The sequence below is a fragment of the Diceros bicornis genome, chromosome 9, assembly GCF_020826845.1.
Source record: "Diceros bicornis minor isolate mBicDic1 chromosome 9, mDicBic1.mat.cur, whole genome shotgun sequence".
Lineage (NCBI taxonomy): Eukaryota > Metazoa > Chordata > Mammalia > Perissodactyla > Rhinocerotidae > Diceros > Diceros bicornis.
Window position 1 is genome coordinate 27,692,377 of NC_080748.1, and position 14,426 is coordinate 27,706,802.

A 14,426-nucleotide genomic window follows, 5' to 3' on the forward strand; every position below is an offset into this window, starting at 1 on the left:
AAATAAATAAATAAAAAGGAACTAACCTATTTTTCCTGAAGGCTTCACCTTAAATATTTATTTGTTAAAGAAAAATGCTGTTGAGACCTGTGTCAGTTACTGAGCCACATCAAGTGCACATGGAGCCTCTGTGCTCTCAGACCTCGGCAAGGTCAGTATGCTCTCTGAAGGAGTGAGTGCTGACAAAAGATTCTGAACAATACTAACTCATATATAGTGGTCAGTGGGATTTTACTGTATAAAGATACCTAAAGATCCAACATCTAAGACATAAATTTTCATCTGACTACACAAGGTTCTGCTGATTTTCAACAATAAATAGCACAAAATTGCATGCATTAATTGGGGGAAAGTAGTTTTCTAACTCAACAAGCATCTCCCCCAGATCTTAGATTTGAACTTCATGAACCTGGAATTGATCAATAGCCTAGAAGAGAAGAAAGGAGCATAACAGGCTACAACAAAAAAATGGAGTGACTGAATTTTAAGGAGCTGCTCAGGCCCCATTTTCTTTCCAGCCTTTCTTCCTCCTCAGCCCCCAGCTACGTTTCCCTTCCTTTCCTTATGGTGCTGACCTCCAGGATGCAGGGTCACCCTCGCCTAGGGGAATGTATGAATTCTTCCTGTCTTACGCCAAGCTCCACCTCCTCCATACAGTCTTCCTAGCAACCCCACCCTCTCCCCCAATCAAAATTATATTTCCTCACCCTTTGGATTCTGGTATCTCTGAGCACTTTCATTTGCCAGGTACTTAAATTTTTTTTTTATTATGGAATATTTCAAACATATATAAAAGTGAGCAGGAGGAGATATGAGCAGGAGGAGGTATGATGAACCCCCATGCTTCAACAGTTTCAACAATTATCAACTCAAGGCCAAGCTGGTCTCATGTAAGTCTCCTCCTGCTCCTGTCAAGCCATGTGCTTCTATTAGCTTTGACTTTTCTGGTCCTCCCACGAGGTGATAACGTCTCTGAGGTTTAGTCTACATCTTGTTCCTCTTTATATCCTCACTGCAACTGGCAAGGTGTCTAGTGTATGATAGGCACTCTGAATGTTTAAATTCAATTTAAAAATGCATAAAGGTGCACCTGATATTTGATAAAACAATGACAAAAATGACTTTTTTATTGAGTCTCTATTCACTGGTTCTACTAATGTGTGATCAGTGTTTTTTCAAACTTTAAGATACAGCAGCAACTCAACTCCTTTTTGTTTGATATTGTAGCTCTGCTAATAATAGTCTTTCTAGTGGGTGTTTAAGGTCATTGTAGAAGTCATAATAAAAGGAGCTCTTTGGGAAGGTAAATAATAAAAGTGAAACTGAGAATATTACAATTCATCAGAAGGAAGATCAAGTTTCTTCCTGGATAAAACAAACATAATTCTATTGGACTTGAAATATGCTTTAGTGGGTCAAAATTAACATTAAAGAATTACTGAGGGCCGGCCCCGTGGCTTAGCGGTTAAGTGCATGCACTCCGCTGCTGGCGGCCTGGGTTCGGATCCCGGGCGCGCACCAACGCACTGCTTCTCCGGCCATGCTGAGGCCGCGTCCCACATACAGCAACTAGAAGGATGTGCAGCTATGACATACAACTATCTACTGGGGCTTGGGGGAAAAAATAAATAAATAAAATTATTAAAAAAAAAAAAAAGAATTACTGAAAGAAATGAAGCAGGATTTAAAAGCCAAAGGCAATACAAACAGGATAAGTTTCTTCAAGGATTTAATGACTGATTACTGGATTTGCTGCATAGTTTATCATTTTTAGCAGCTATTTATAGGTAAGATGGTGGGGAAATACATTCATTCAGCAGTCAAGATGGATAAACCATGGGCCTGTGGCTGACAAGTAAGGCTCCTTTCCTGTTTGCAGAAAAGAGCAAATGTGAAGTGGTTCTCAGTCTCGTGGCCACCCGTTAGGTCACTCATGCCACTATGACAACCAATGCTTTCTACCAGGAAAGAAAAGATGTAGGAAGATTAAAACCAAAACCAAAATCAACTCTGCTTATTTTCTTCCCCATGATATTTGGGGAAGGTGTTGTGAAGTCAGGTTCCCAACTAGGCATCCCCCAAACCACGTTCTTACTTGGAAACTATTTGCATAAAATTAGCTTAAAAAATCTCCTTGTCTTAATCTAACCTTTCCTTATTTCAATTCCCCAAATGTGGCTTTAAAATGTTTTATTAAATACTTATAAATTCCTTGAGATCCATCAGTTTGCAGAACTGCGTTGTCATTCTTGGCACAGAAAAAGTGGTAACTCTTGGAACAGGCTTTTACATCACATCCCACGGTGGCTCCTTTTTCACCGCAAAATTTGCATTTCTATAGAAGAATAGAGTTTACTGAGTAAGCATCTCTTTTTCATAATCTTTGCTAAAATTCAAAGTTAAAGATGTCATTAAATGTTATTTTTTGAAGTCAGCAGCCCTGATGTCCTCAGCTACAAACATTAGGTACTAACATTTGGCAGCTCATTTTGAGATTTCAGCAAAACCTCAGCTAACTAGAATACTTGGCACAGACTGTTTTGTCATGATCTGATTAAAAGCAGAAAACCCTTTTTGTTTCCAAAAAACCCTATCTCTTTCTCTCTTTTAAAAAGAGATTTCTAAAAAGCAGGTTGGCAAAATTGTCCAGCTCCAGGCAAGGGGTCCTATTAGGGACATTGAGTCTGTGGCAAGGGCAGCTCCTGGCTGTGCCATGAAGAGCTGTGTGATCTCCAGCCAGTCACTTCCACTCTCTGAGACCCAGATTCCTCCCTGCGGATAACAGTGCCTGTCTTTACAGAGTTACTACTGAGGACAAGGTGCGATAAAGTCAGTGAAACCTCTTGGGAGTCTATGTACTAGGGTCAAAAATTAAAAATTAACAAAACCCCAAACACTGAGTAGTAAGTGTTTTCTTAGTTTAATTTATTTGATTTCTTGCTTTTATATATTAGTCTATCTATCTGGTACGTTATATGAGAAGGTAGTGTAGAGATGGCTAGGGGGACAGTGTGCAGCCACAGAAACGTAGCTGGTTTAGGGGAATCCGAGCCATGAGCAAGGCTGATTTACATCACACTCTTGCTGAATGAAGTGGGGGCACAATGACACCACCTTGCAAAGCATGAGACAGCTCACACACTATCCCCAGGTTAGCACAAGCAACCATATAAATAGTTAAAGAAAATTCAATTATGGGTGAGAAATTAGATTACGCTAAAGGTGGAATTTCAAATCAGAGCACAAAGAATGATCATTTAATTTGGGGGGAGCCATGTTGCTATATGTGTAGAAAAAAATAAAGTTAGATCTCTACCTCACAACAGGAAGCTTTCTAAGCAAGGCAGGAAACCCAGAAGCTGCAAAGATAAAGATTGACATATCTGACTATAGTAGTCCCCCCTTAGCCATGGTTTCATTTTACATGGTTTCAATTGCCTGCGGTCAACCACGGTCCAAAAATATTAAACAGAAAATTGCAGAAATAAACAGTAAGTCAACAGTAGTGGATAAGGTACCTGCCTACATGAAGTTATAGTGGAGAGAGACAGACAGGGACCAAATAAAGCAAACCTAAAGACATAGTGATACATGCTTCGCAGAGAATTAAAGCGAAGTGACAGTGGTCACTGGGTCCCTACTTCCGAATGGGTACAAGTAAAGGCCTAAGGAGGTGATATAGAATGCTAGATTTGAATAATAATAAGAGCTCCTAGCACCCAGCAAAGCAGGGAGAGGACATTCTAAGCAGAAGGCCTTATGTTCTTGTGGCAAGAATGAGCTTTCCTGTTGGCAAGCTTACCAGAAGGACAAGAGGGACAGGCTAGTGTTGTTGGTTAGAGGTGAGGGCAAGGGGGAGAGTCTGAGATAAGATCCAAGGGGTGAGTAAGGCTGGGTCACGTAGGGCTTACAGAGTAAGGAGTTGGGGTTTAATCTTCATGAAAGGGGAGCATAAACTGTTAATATTTTTAAGACACTATTCTGACTGCTGTGTGGAGAATGGGCTGGGGTAGGGATGAGCAGGAGAGAGCAGGACTGGTATTAGCAGTGTTCAGCAACCATCCAAGAGAGTGAGATCAGTGACTTCATAATGTTGGATCAGTGATACAGAGAGAAGTGGAGGATGCAAGGGCTGTATGGTGACGCTGATGGGCTCTGATGGGCTCGATACTGGCCGGGAGGTCAATGAGGAGATGATGATGGACAAATGATGTGCTGTTTACTGAAGTGAAGAGTGAACAAGTTTGTTTGGAGAGTGTGTATGTGTGTGTAGAGGATGGAACTGTGGTCTTTTTTGGCCAGTTTAACATGAGATGCTATTAGACATCCATGTAGACATGTCAGTTTGGTTGTCGGGGCTGGAGATGGAGTCCCTGGCATAAGTGTGGTATGGAAGCCATGGGAACTGGATGAGGTCACATAGGAAAGATGTTCCGTTTGAGGAAGGAGCCCAGGACAGAGCTTTGGGCACTCCAAGCTTTAGAGGTTGAGCAGAGGAAGAAAAACAATCAAGGTGCCTGGGAAGAAGCAGCCAGAAAGGTAAAAGACGTACTAGCAGAGTGTGTCAGGAAGTCAAAAGAAGAAAGTCCTTCAAGATGCAGGGCACAGACAAGTGTGTGATGAATACTGCTGAAAAGTCAACTAAAAGACAGAGAAGTGACATTGTAATTGACCGATTTCTTGTGTATAAGGGAGCATTTCTTTTTTAAGATGACCTGATCAGTTGACCATGTTTATATGCTGAATGGAATAATCTAGTAGGAAGGGGGATACTGACATGAAGGGGGTAGTGGGAAGTGCAAGAGCCTGGTCCTTAAGGAGGGGAGGAAGGGGCTCCAAAGCCCAAGAGGAGGGTTGGCTTTGACAGGAGGGAGGTCTGAGAGTCTGGGGACAGAGGTGGGTGGGCAGTGGTTTGGATAGTGGAAACTCCTGTCTAATGGCTTCCATGTTCTCAGTGAAAATCACGTAAAGAAATGTACAACACCAAGACTGAACCCTAACGTAAACTCTGAACTTTGGGTGATTATGATGTGTCAGTGTAGGTTCATCAGTTGTAACAAATGCACCACTCTGGTGAGGGAGGTTGATAAAGGAGAGGCTGCGCTTGTGTGGGGGCAGGGGGCATATGGGAAGTCTCTGTACCTTCTCTTCAATTTTTCTGTGAACCTAAAACTGCTCTAAAAAAGAAAGTCTATCAAAAAAAAAATCAGCAGTAGTCATCAACTCGGAGATGAGAAGTTGGGGTGGGGAGAGGTTTTGAAGAGAGATGAGAGGATGTGAAACAGTAAATGTGGAGGATGAAGGGTGAAGGGTTGAAGGTCTGTTTGAGGTTTGTGGCCATGAATCTAAGATCAGTCAACGTATCTGTGGGTTTTTCTCCAGCTGCACCTGCTCAAGTGCTGGTGCTACTTGGCATATGCCAACAACAGGCAGATGCATTTCACCAAGGCTGGGGCTTTGCTAGGTGAGTAAGGAAGTGGTCTGTGGGGGGGTGGGGGTACAGGATGTTTGCAAGAGAGTGACTGCAACGCTGGACCATGGCTATGAGGTGGGGCCACTGACAGTAAAGGGATCCTTGAAGAACTGCTCAGCTGAGTGAGCTGGGAGGATGGAAGATGCCTGAAGAGAAATCATGCTCAACCTCTCCAGTAATCAGGGAAATAAATGCAAGGTTACCCCTTTCTGTCAGACTGGCAAAAATTAACAAGATTTACGATGTTCGCTTTTGTCAAGGGCTGGGAAAAGTGCTCTTTCATCCACCACGTACAGAAGTATAAAGTGGTACACTCTTTGCAGGCAACAGTTTGTCAGCATGTTTCAAACTTTTTAAAAGGGAATGCTCTTTGACTCAGCCATTCTACTTCTAGGAGTGTGCTCTATCTACAGCAACACTCAAACAAATACTCAAGGATAATGTGCAAAGATTAGTTGTTATAGTGAAAACCCAGAGGCAACCCATTATCTAACAACAAGGGAATGGTTTCATGCCTTCTAGTACATCCTATGGAATTCCATGAAGTGAGTAGAGAGAGACTCTCACGGAGAGTCATATGCTTACAGTTTTATGAATGTGCCATGTCTTTCTTGCCTTCCACACTTTTGCACATCCTGTTTCCTCTCTCCGGAATTTCCCCCTTCCCCATCTTCATTTTCACCCCCCTCCCCAACTAGGAAGGCTTCCTGATCCCCAACTGCATCGAGGCGCCTGTTGCAGAGCACCCAGTGCTGACCCCTCTCAAAGCACATCAGGCCGTGTGGAAACCGTCCACGTATGCTCACACCTTGCAAGGACTAAATAAATGTTCCAGATCATTAATCTTATTGTGGTAAGGGCATCAGGTGCTCACACTTGCTATACTGCTTGTTAAGCTGTGAAGGGCCTTTCGTAGAGGAAGTCGACTGTAATGGACCCAGTAGGGTAACTGCTCAGTGTTCTTCTTCCTGAGGGGAGCTGACCCCAGCTCCAAGGGTAGATCTGATTAGTTATGCTCACCTCTAGCAACTGTGCAGGAAGAGGCAAGCGGCCTAATTAAACTTTCAGAAGGGCTCTTATTCCACGCTTGGGGATGAACTTTCTCTTTCACTAGACAGGAACAAGAAAGCCTGACTCATCAGTTGCTGCCTGTGGCCTCCTATAACCACAAAGGGACCAGCCGATGTTGTGGACAGAAGGGCAGAAAGGATGAAGGGCCTTTGATAACATAATTGAGCCAATGAATCAACCAACCTTGAAGCCAGTTCTTCCTCTGGCTAAGTGAGAAAATAAGCATCCTTTTTGTTAAAGCCAGTTTGAGTTGGGGTTCCTTCTATTTACCAAAGAAGGAAATAGCCAAAGGCATTCTAATTCATATTTACTTTGCTGATGAAATATGTTGTAGTTTATTTTAAAATATTAAATGTTCAGTCAAATCTAAGTTTCCAGTACAGGTCCTACTTCTTTCAGCTCTCCAAGATGCATCTCCATCCCTGGTTTATCAATCAAATAGTCTTCCTTTTGAAGGTACCCCCCGAGGGTCTGTTCATCCTATATGAGGAATAAAATCATTTATACTTACTAATTTGCTTCCTCTCTTGATTTCTTTCTTTACTGATTTCACATCAAAATTTCTATCGTTATTACGTGGATCATGATCCTCACATTCCACAAGTGCTGAAGAATACAGCTGCAGATTGGGAAAAGAAAAAATCCAGAGTATGCACAAAGTAATGTTGAAAGCTACAAGTCAGAAAATGGTACCAAAAAGCACTCACTAGGAGTGGAAGATGGACTAGGGGTAGAACAGTGACCACCTTTTGGGGTGTGTGAGCAGATCACAAGCTCTCTTGCTTTTCTTTGGGAGTGGCCCTGATCCCAGGCATGTTTCAGACTGCCCAACCCTGACCCCTAGTGGCTAATTGGACCTGGTGGGGGCCCTGACCCCAACCTAGGCCAATCAGATTCCCTATCCTAGGAGAGAGGAATAGGCTCTGAGCCACATGGTCAGAGCAAGCCAGTCTGCAAAGAGAGAAAAACAAAAACAAGGACTAGAGAGGACATCCTGGGTTCGTGACATCTTTCAAGTTTCTGTTTCTTGGACCTGCCTGCATGCCTGCCTTCAGGAGATGTGAAATGCCTCTGCAGCCTTATTACAAAGCTCATTTATGTTTAGGTCAGCTCAAGGTTCTGTGTGTTACTGGAAACCAAAAGAATCCAATCTACCTCTGAATTGAAGATCAACATTATACATATACTCAAATAACAAAGGACATGAAAAACATAGGAGAAAGTTTTTGTGACACTGGCATAGGCAAAGATTTCTTATAAAAAGCAGAAACTATAAAGAAAAAGTTAATAAGCTGGACTTCATCAAAATTAAAACTTTTTGCTCTTTGAAGGACATTGCTAAGTAAATAAAAAGACAAGCAAGAGACTGGGAGAAAACATTTGCAATATGGATATCTGACAAAAAACTTGTATCCAGAATATAGGAAAAACTCTTACAACTCAATAATATGACAAAAAATTCAATTAAAAATAGGCAAAAAATTTGAACAGACACTACACTGAAGGAGAGTTATAAATGGCGAATAAGCATGTGAAAAGATATTCAACATCATTAACCCTCAGGCAAATTGAAACCACAATGAGTTACCAAATATATACTCACTAGAATGGCTAAAATTAAAAAGACTGAAAATACCAACTGTCAGTGAGGATGTGGGGCAAATGAAACTCTTACACCTTGCTGGTAGAAGTGTAAAATGATGCAATCAATTTTAAAGTTAAATATGTACTTACTTTATGACCCAGCATTCCTCTTCTAGGTATTCACCCAAGAGAAATAAAGGCATATGTCCACACAAAGTCTCATATACAGACATTCATAGCAGATTTATCCTAATATCCCCAAACTGGAAATAACACACATGTCTATCAACAGGTAAATGGATAACCAAATTGTGATATGTCCATACAATGGAATACTATGCAGAAATAAAAAGGAATGAAATATAGATACATGCAACAACACGGAAGAATCTCCAAATACTGTGCTGAGCTAAAGAAGCTACACACAAAAGACCACATACTGTAGGATTCCTTTCATATGAGATTCGAGAAAAGACAAGATCAATCTACAGGGATTGACGGTGGGGAGGGAGCAATTGCAAGGAGGCACAAAGGAACCTGCTGGGGTAATGGAAATATTCTATATCTTGATGATGGTTGTGGTTACATAGGTAAATAAATGCCTTAAAACCTCCAAACTGCACACTTAACATGGGTGCATTTTGTTTTATGTAAATTATACCAATCAATTTAACTAAAAATAGTAGCAAATTAACATTAACAGTATATTAGAATAAATCATGATCACCTGGTGTTAATCTCAGAATGGTTTAACAGCAGAAAATAACATATTACTAACAGATTAAAAGGAGAAAATTTGAGACATGAAAACCAAATGCAACTGTGAACTGGAATCCTTTGTTATAAAGAAAGTTACTAGGACAGTAGGTGAAACCTGAGTGGTTTGAAGATTAGGTGGTAGTAATATATTAATGTCAATTTCCTGATTTTGATGGTTATATTGTGATTATGTGAGAGAACATTTTTGTTTGTGGGAACGACATACTAAAGTATTTGGAAAGATAACACATCATGTCTCAATTTAATTTCAAATGGTTCCAACAGCAAAAAAAAGTTCTTTGTACTGTATGTGCAGCTTTTCAGTAAGTTTGAAGTTTTAAAAAAACATCAAATTGTGTACATAAGAAAATAAAATAAAGTATCCATTATTGTGCATGGCCAGGGAAAGAGAGGGAAAGAACCTAGAAGATCATTACAATAAATGCAGAAAAAAATCATTTCATAAATTCAATACTCTAACTTTTAGCAAACTAGAACTTCCTTATTTTAATAAAGTGAAAGTACTAAAAACCTAACGTATACACAAATTTAATGATAAGACCTTAGAAGAATTCCATTAATATAAGAAACAAGACAAGGCTCTCTACTTTAAATGCTTCTAATCACCACTATAACAGAATGTTCTAGAAAAATGCAATAAAACAAGAAAAAGAAATTAGGAGGCCCAAAAATTACAAGCAAAAAAATAAAATCATCTTTATTTACAGATGAAGATTGTCTAAATAAAATATCCAGATGAATCTAAAGACTTTAAGAACTAATAAGAGTTTGGTAAGATTGTTGGATAAGATCAATAAGTAAAAATCAGTAGTGTCTGTATATACCAATAATAGCTCATTTTAAAAAGGTATTAGGAAAAAGTAACATAACAAAAAAGCAAACCTAGGAAAAAGCCTAACCCAAAGTTATAGACCTCTGTAGAAAAAAATTATGGAACTTTTTTGAAATTCATAAAAGAAGACCTGAATAATTGGAGAGACACACCCTGTTAATATCTAAAAAGATTTATATATATGAGGGTGTCTATTTTTTCCCCAAATTCATCTATAAATTCAATGGAATTCCAGTTAAAATTCCAAAAGGAATATTTGTGAAACCTGACAAGCTGATCCCAAAATTCAAAGTGCCAAAAAAATAGCCAAGGCATATCATAAAATCATAGTAATTAAGACAGTGTTGTACCAGCTCAAGGATACACACAGTGATCCGTGGAACAGAAGAGAGCCAAAAACAAATCTGTGCACATACGATATATTACATTGTTAGCGCACTGGATAAGCGTGAGGGTTCTAGAACTAGACATCCTGGGTGAGAATCCTCGCTCAGTCTCATATAGCCATGTGACCTTGGGCAAGTGACTTAATGTCTCTGTGTCTCAGCTGTTTCCTCTTTAGTTTGAGCATAATAACAATACCTACCTGTGAAGGCACTAGCCTACATGCTCTATCTTAACCATGTTTCCTTCTGGCCCCCTTCTGGGCAGGATGCCAACCATCCTGTATTGTAACTCTCTCTCTCAATGAACATCAGGTTCTGAGGGAACAGAGCCCCTCCATGTGAGCTACTGATCCTCGGAATGCAGCCATGCAAGGACAGTCCCTCTTGGCAAGCACGTAGCCTTTGTTCCCCTGCCTACATAAGCAACCCCCTCCCTGTTCGTGGTAGTGGGTGCAGGTGTACAACTCCATCCAGCTGGCCACTCCTGGACATTCCCAGTAAGACCCAATAAACCCTTATGTCTCGTACGCCATCTCTGGCTCTTTTCTTCCATCTTGCCACAACGTATCCCACGCTGCTGAAGCAACTGGGCATGTGGCCAGACACTACCTCTTAGGGTTGTTGTGAGGATTAATAGTTTTAATATAGGTTAAACTCCCAGAACATTACCTTACACATAGTGAACACCAAATAATAATAATAGTAATCATTATTATCACTACACATCGGTGAGGAAAAGATAGATTGTTCAATAAATGGTGCTGGGAAAAGTGATTCATCAAATGAAAAAAAATAAAAGTAGATCCCTACTTTACACGGTAGTCCAAATAAATTCCAGCTGGATTAAGAAGCTAAATATGAAAAGCAAAATTTTAAAACTTTTGGGAAAAAAGACAGAACCTCAGTACAGAAAAGAATTTCTTAGGAGAAAAAAATCCCACAAATTATAAAGGAAAATATAATGAATCTAACTTCATTATACGTTTTTCTATCTGACAGAAAAAACCATAAATAAAATTAAAAGCCAACATACATAATAAAGCATTAGAATCTATTTATATATAAATATAAACAAAACCAACATCTCAAATATAAAGTGTAGTCTATGAACACAAGTCACAGAAGCGAAAAACAGAACCGCACAGAAGCACAGCCAACCAGGCGCAACCCCACTAGTAATCTAGGGACTGCAAATGAAAACAATGAGAGATCATTTCACACCCATAAGAGAGGAAACAATCAAAATCTCATAATATCAAGCGTTGGCAAGGAAGAAGAGAAACGAACCCTGAAACAACAGTGGAAGTCAAACTTGGTACAATCTCTTTGGAGAGCAATTTGGTACATTTAGTGAGGTGCACAACACTCCCTCCCTGTGTCCTGCAGTTCTGCTTTTAGCTATGTGCCCTAGACCAGAGAAATTCTTTCGTGAATTAGGAGACCTATATACAAGGATGTTCATGACAGCTGGTAAGTCATATAAAAAAACTGGAAGAACCTAAATGCTCATTCACAGGAGAATAGTTAAATAGTGATATAGTCATGAAATGGAATACTGTTAACATTTAAAATTAAAGACTTAGGGCTGGCCCCATGGCTTAGCGGTTAAGTGCTCGCGCTCCGCTACTGGCGGCCAGGTTCCGATCCCAGGCGTGCACCCACGCACTGCTTCTCCGGCCATGCTGAGGCCGTGTCCCACATACAGCAACTAGAAGGATGTGCAACTATGACATGCAACTATCTACTGGGGCTTTGGGGGTGGGGGGCGGGGAAAGGAGGAGGATTGGCAATAGATGTTAGCTCAGAGCCGGTCTTCCTCAGCAAAAAGAGGAGGATTGGCATGGATGTTAGCTCAGGGCTGATCTTCCTCACAAAAAAATAATAAAATAAAATAAAAAAATAAAAAGAATAAAATTAAAGACTTAGAGCTACGTTTCTCAACATGGATAAATCTCAATAATCCATAGAATTTGATAAAAATTCTATAAAGTCCAAGAACATGTAAAACAATGATCATATCTTGTTTATAAATATTTATATGTGGTGGGAGCATAAAATTAAAAACACAAGATAATAAGAATCATTAAATTTGTGACGGCAATTACCTCTGGGGAGGGATGGAGAGAGGGGAACAGAGAGAAGTAGTGAATCCTTAACTATCTATGTTTAATTTCTTAAAAAAAAATCAAGCTGAAGCAAATATCATATTAAAATTTACAAATCTGGGTGAGATGTCTATAGGTATCTGTTATATTTGAAATATTTCATTAAAATATCTTTAAAGAAGCTTCATCATAATTCTTTGTGTGTTTGATCAGTTACAAATAAAATTAAAAGTAATCATAAGGTGATAAGATCTGAAACAGTTTAAAAAGTTAGAAAAATATGCTCTCCAAATCCCCACTTAAAAGGCAAAACCATGGCCAACTAGTCATCTTTGTATCCAAAGTACCATTTATCTATTTTGGTGTGTCTTTCCCTAAAAGAACTCATGTGTTTTCAAGTAACTTACCAAACAATTTTCATGCGCAGCTATATTCTCTGATTGTGCAAAATACAGGACACTACACTCGAGGTCTTTGGGGCAGAGTGCACATGTCCTTTTTTCCATCTTTTCTGTAACCTGAAAGACACCTTTAAGTAACATCCCTGATGAGAAACGGAAAAGTGGAATTTCTTGGTCTTCATAACTCCTCCACCAGGCTTAAAGTAGAAAGCAGGGCACTTGTTTTTATAAGAGATTCTCAACTTCCAGGGGGACAAAAAATCGGGATTCAAGTGGAAAAGCAACTTATTTTGTATTTTTTTAATGGCTTAATGAAAGAAAAGAAAAAATTAATGAATTCATTTAAAATGTTTAAACCAGAGGAAAACGTTTATTCAGGAAACATGACCAGGAATTTAAATACAAAGCTCTCAAAACATTGCCTTGCCTATAGTAAGCTCTCAATAATAATAATTATTATTCTCATAAATCAACAAGAAAAAAATGGTGTATCCAAGAAATAGTGCTCTGGTTAACTACCTGTAAAAACTTTTTTTTAGATCCCTATGTCATACTGTATTCAAAAATATATTTTGGGTAAATTAAAGAAGTAAATGAGCAATGTACTTTAATTTAATATGTGCTTTAATCTAGCATTATAAGAAGATAGGAGAGAAAGATACGTGAATGTAGAAAATAGATTTTGTTTTAAACAGAGTGGAATGGAAGAAAGGAAAGAAACCTAAGAGAAGGAGAGCTAGGAAGAACAGGGAAGAGGCAGAGAGAGGCAGGAAAAAGCTAGCTGTTCCCAATGTCCCACTGGGGTGTCAGTGAGAGGAAACCCTCTCTAACCTATTAGTTTGCTGTTAATCTGACCAGATGCATCCATTTAACATTTCTTTGCCCTTTCTAATGCTCCTCCTCTTATTCATTTTGTTTTCTGTAATAGAAAACAGCTTTTATTTTTAATCTTCAAATTTTAGTTTTGAAACGAAGATTTATTTTACCATTTAATGGTGAAAGTTTTACATTTAGATGATGTTAACCGCTTAAGGGGTTCCTAAAAATCCTTTTTGTTATTCAAAAGTGTAAGATCTCTTGGCGTCTCTTAAATTAGGTCTTGCATTCCACAAAGTCAGAAGACTGCGCTTTGGAGCTAGCATTTATTTCACACTCCGATGAGTTTCTTTTATTAATTTCTGTTTCCTGGATTTGGTCCTACCTCACAGTGGGGAGACAAATTAGTAGTCCTGCTCCCCACCAACCAAGAAAAAGGGGGGATATTGAGAGAAAACCTCTCAGATGAAATGGGCTAGCTGCTGCTTTCCATTTGTCAAACAAGCACCAATTTGGGAGCATCTCTTGTAGGAGAGCCCCTGTGCTGGCCGCTTGAGACTAGTGCTGTACAACAGAAACACAGTGTGAGGGCTGGCCCTGTGGCTTAGCGGTTAAGTGTGCGCGCTCCGCTGCTGGCGGCCCGGTTCCGATCCCGGGTGCGCACCGACGCACCGCTTCTCCGGCCATGCTGAGGCCGCGTCCCACATACAGCAACTAGAAGGATGTGCAACTATGACATACAACTATCTACTTGGGCTTTGGGGGGAAAAAAAAAAAAGGAGGAGGATTGGCAATAGATGTTAGCTCAGAGCCAGTCTTCCTCAGCAAAAAGAGGAGAATTAGCGTGGATGTTAGCTTAGGGCTGATCTTCCTCACACAAACACACAAAAAATCAATGCCACAAAGTAATATAACTGCTAATTGAGTGAGAACTACAATACATGCTCTGGATACAGAGGAGGAAGTGCTCCCTGTGGG

General features: G+C 39.8%; 1 protein-coding gene across 2 annotated transcripts in view; it reads right to left on the reverse strand.

Annotated features, from left to right (window-relative positions):
* Positions 1–14,426, reverse strand: part of SETDB2 (SET domain bifurcated histone lysine methyltransferase 2) — a 79,922-nt gene that overhangs the window by 8,981 nt on the left and 56,515 nt on the right. For both annotated transcript variants that reach the window (XM_058548136.1, XM_058548134.1), the window contains 3 exons: positions 12,639–12,760; positions 7,056–7,163; positions 2,202–2,335 (listed from right to left, as the gene is read on the reverse strand). In XM_058548136.1, coding sequence (XP_058404119.1) covers positions 2,202–2,335; positions 7,056–7,163; positions 12,639–12,760 — 364 coding nt within the window. The remainder of the gene's footprint in view (positions 1–2,201; positions 2,336–7,055; positions 7,164–12,638; positions 12,761–14,426) is intronic.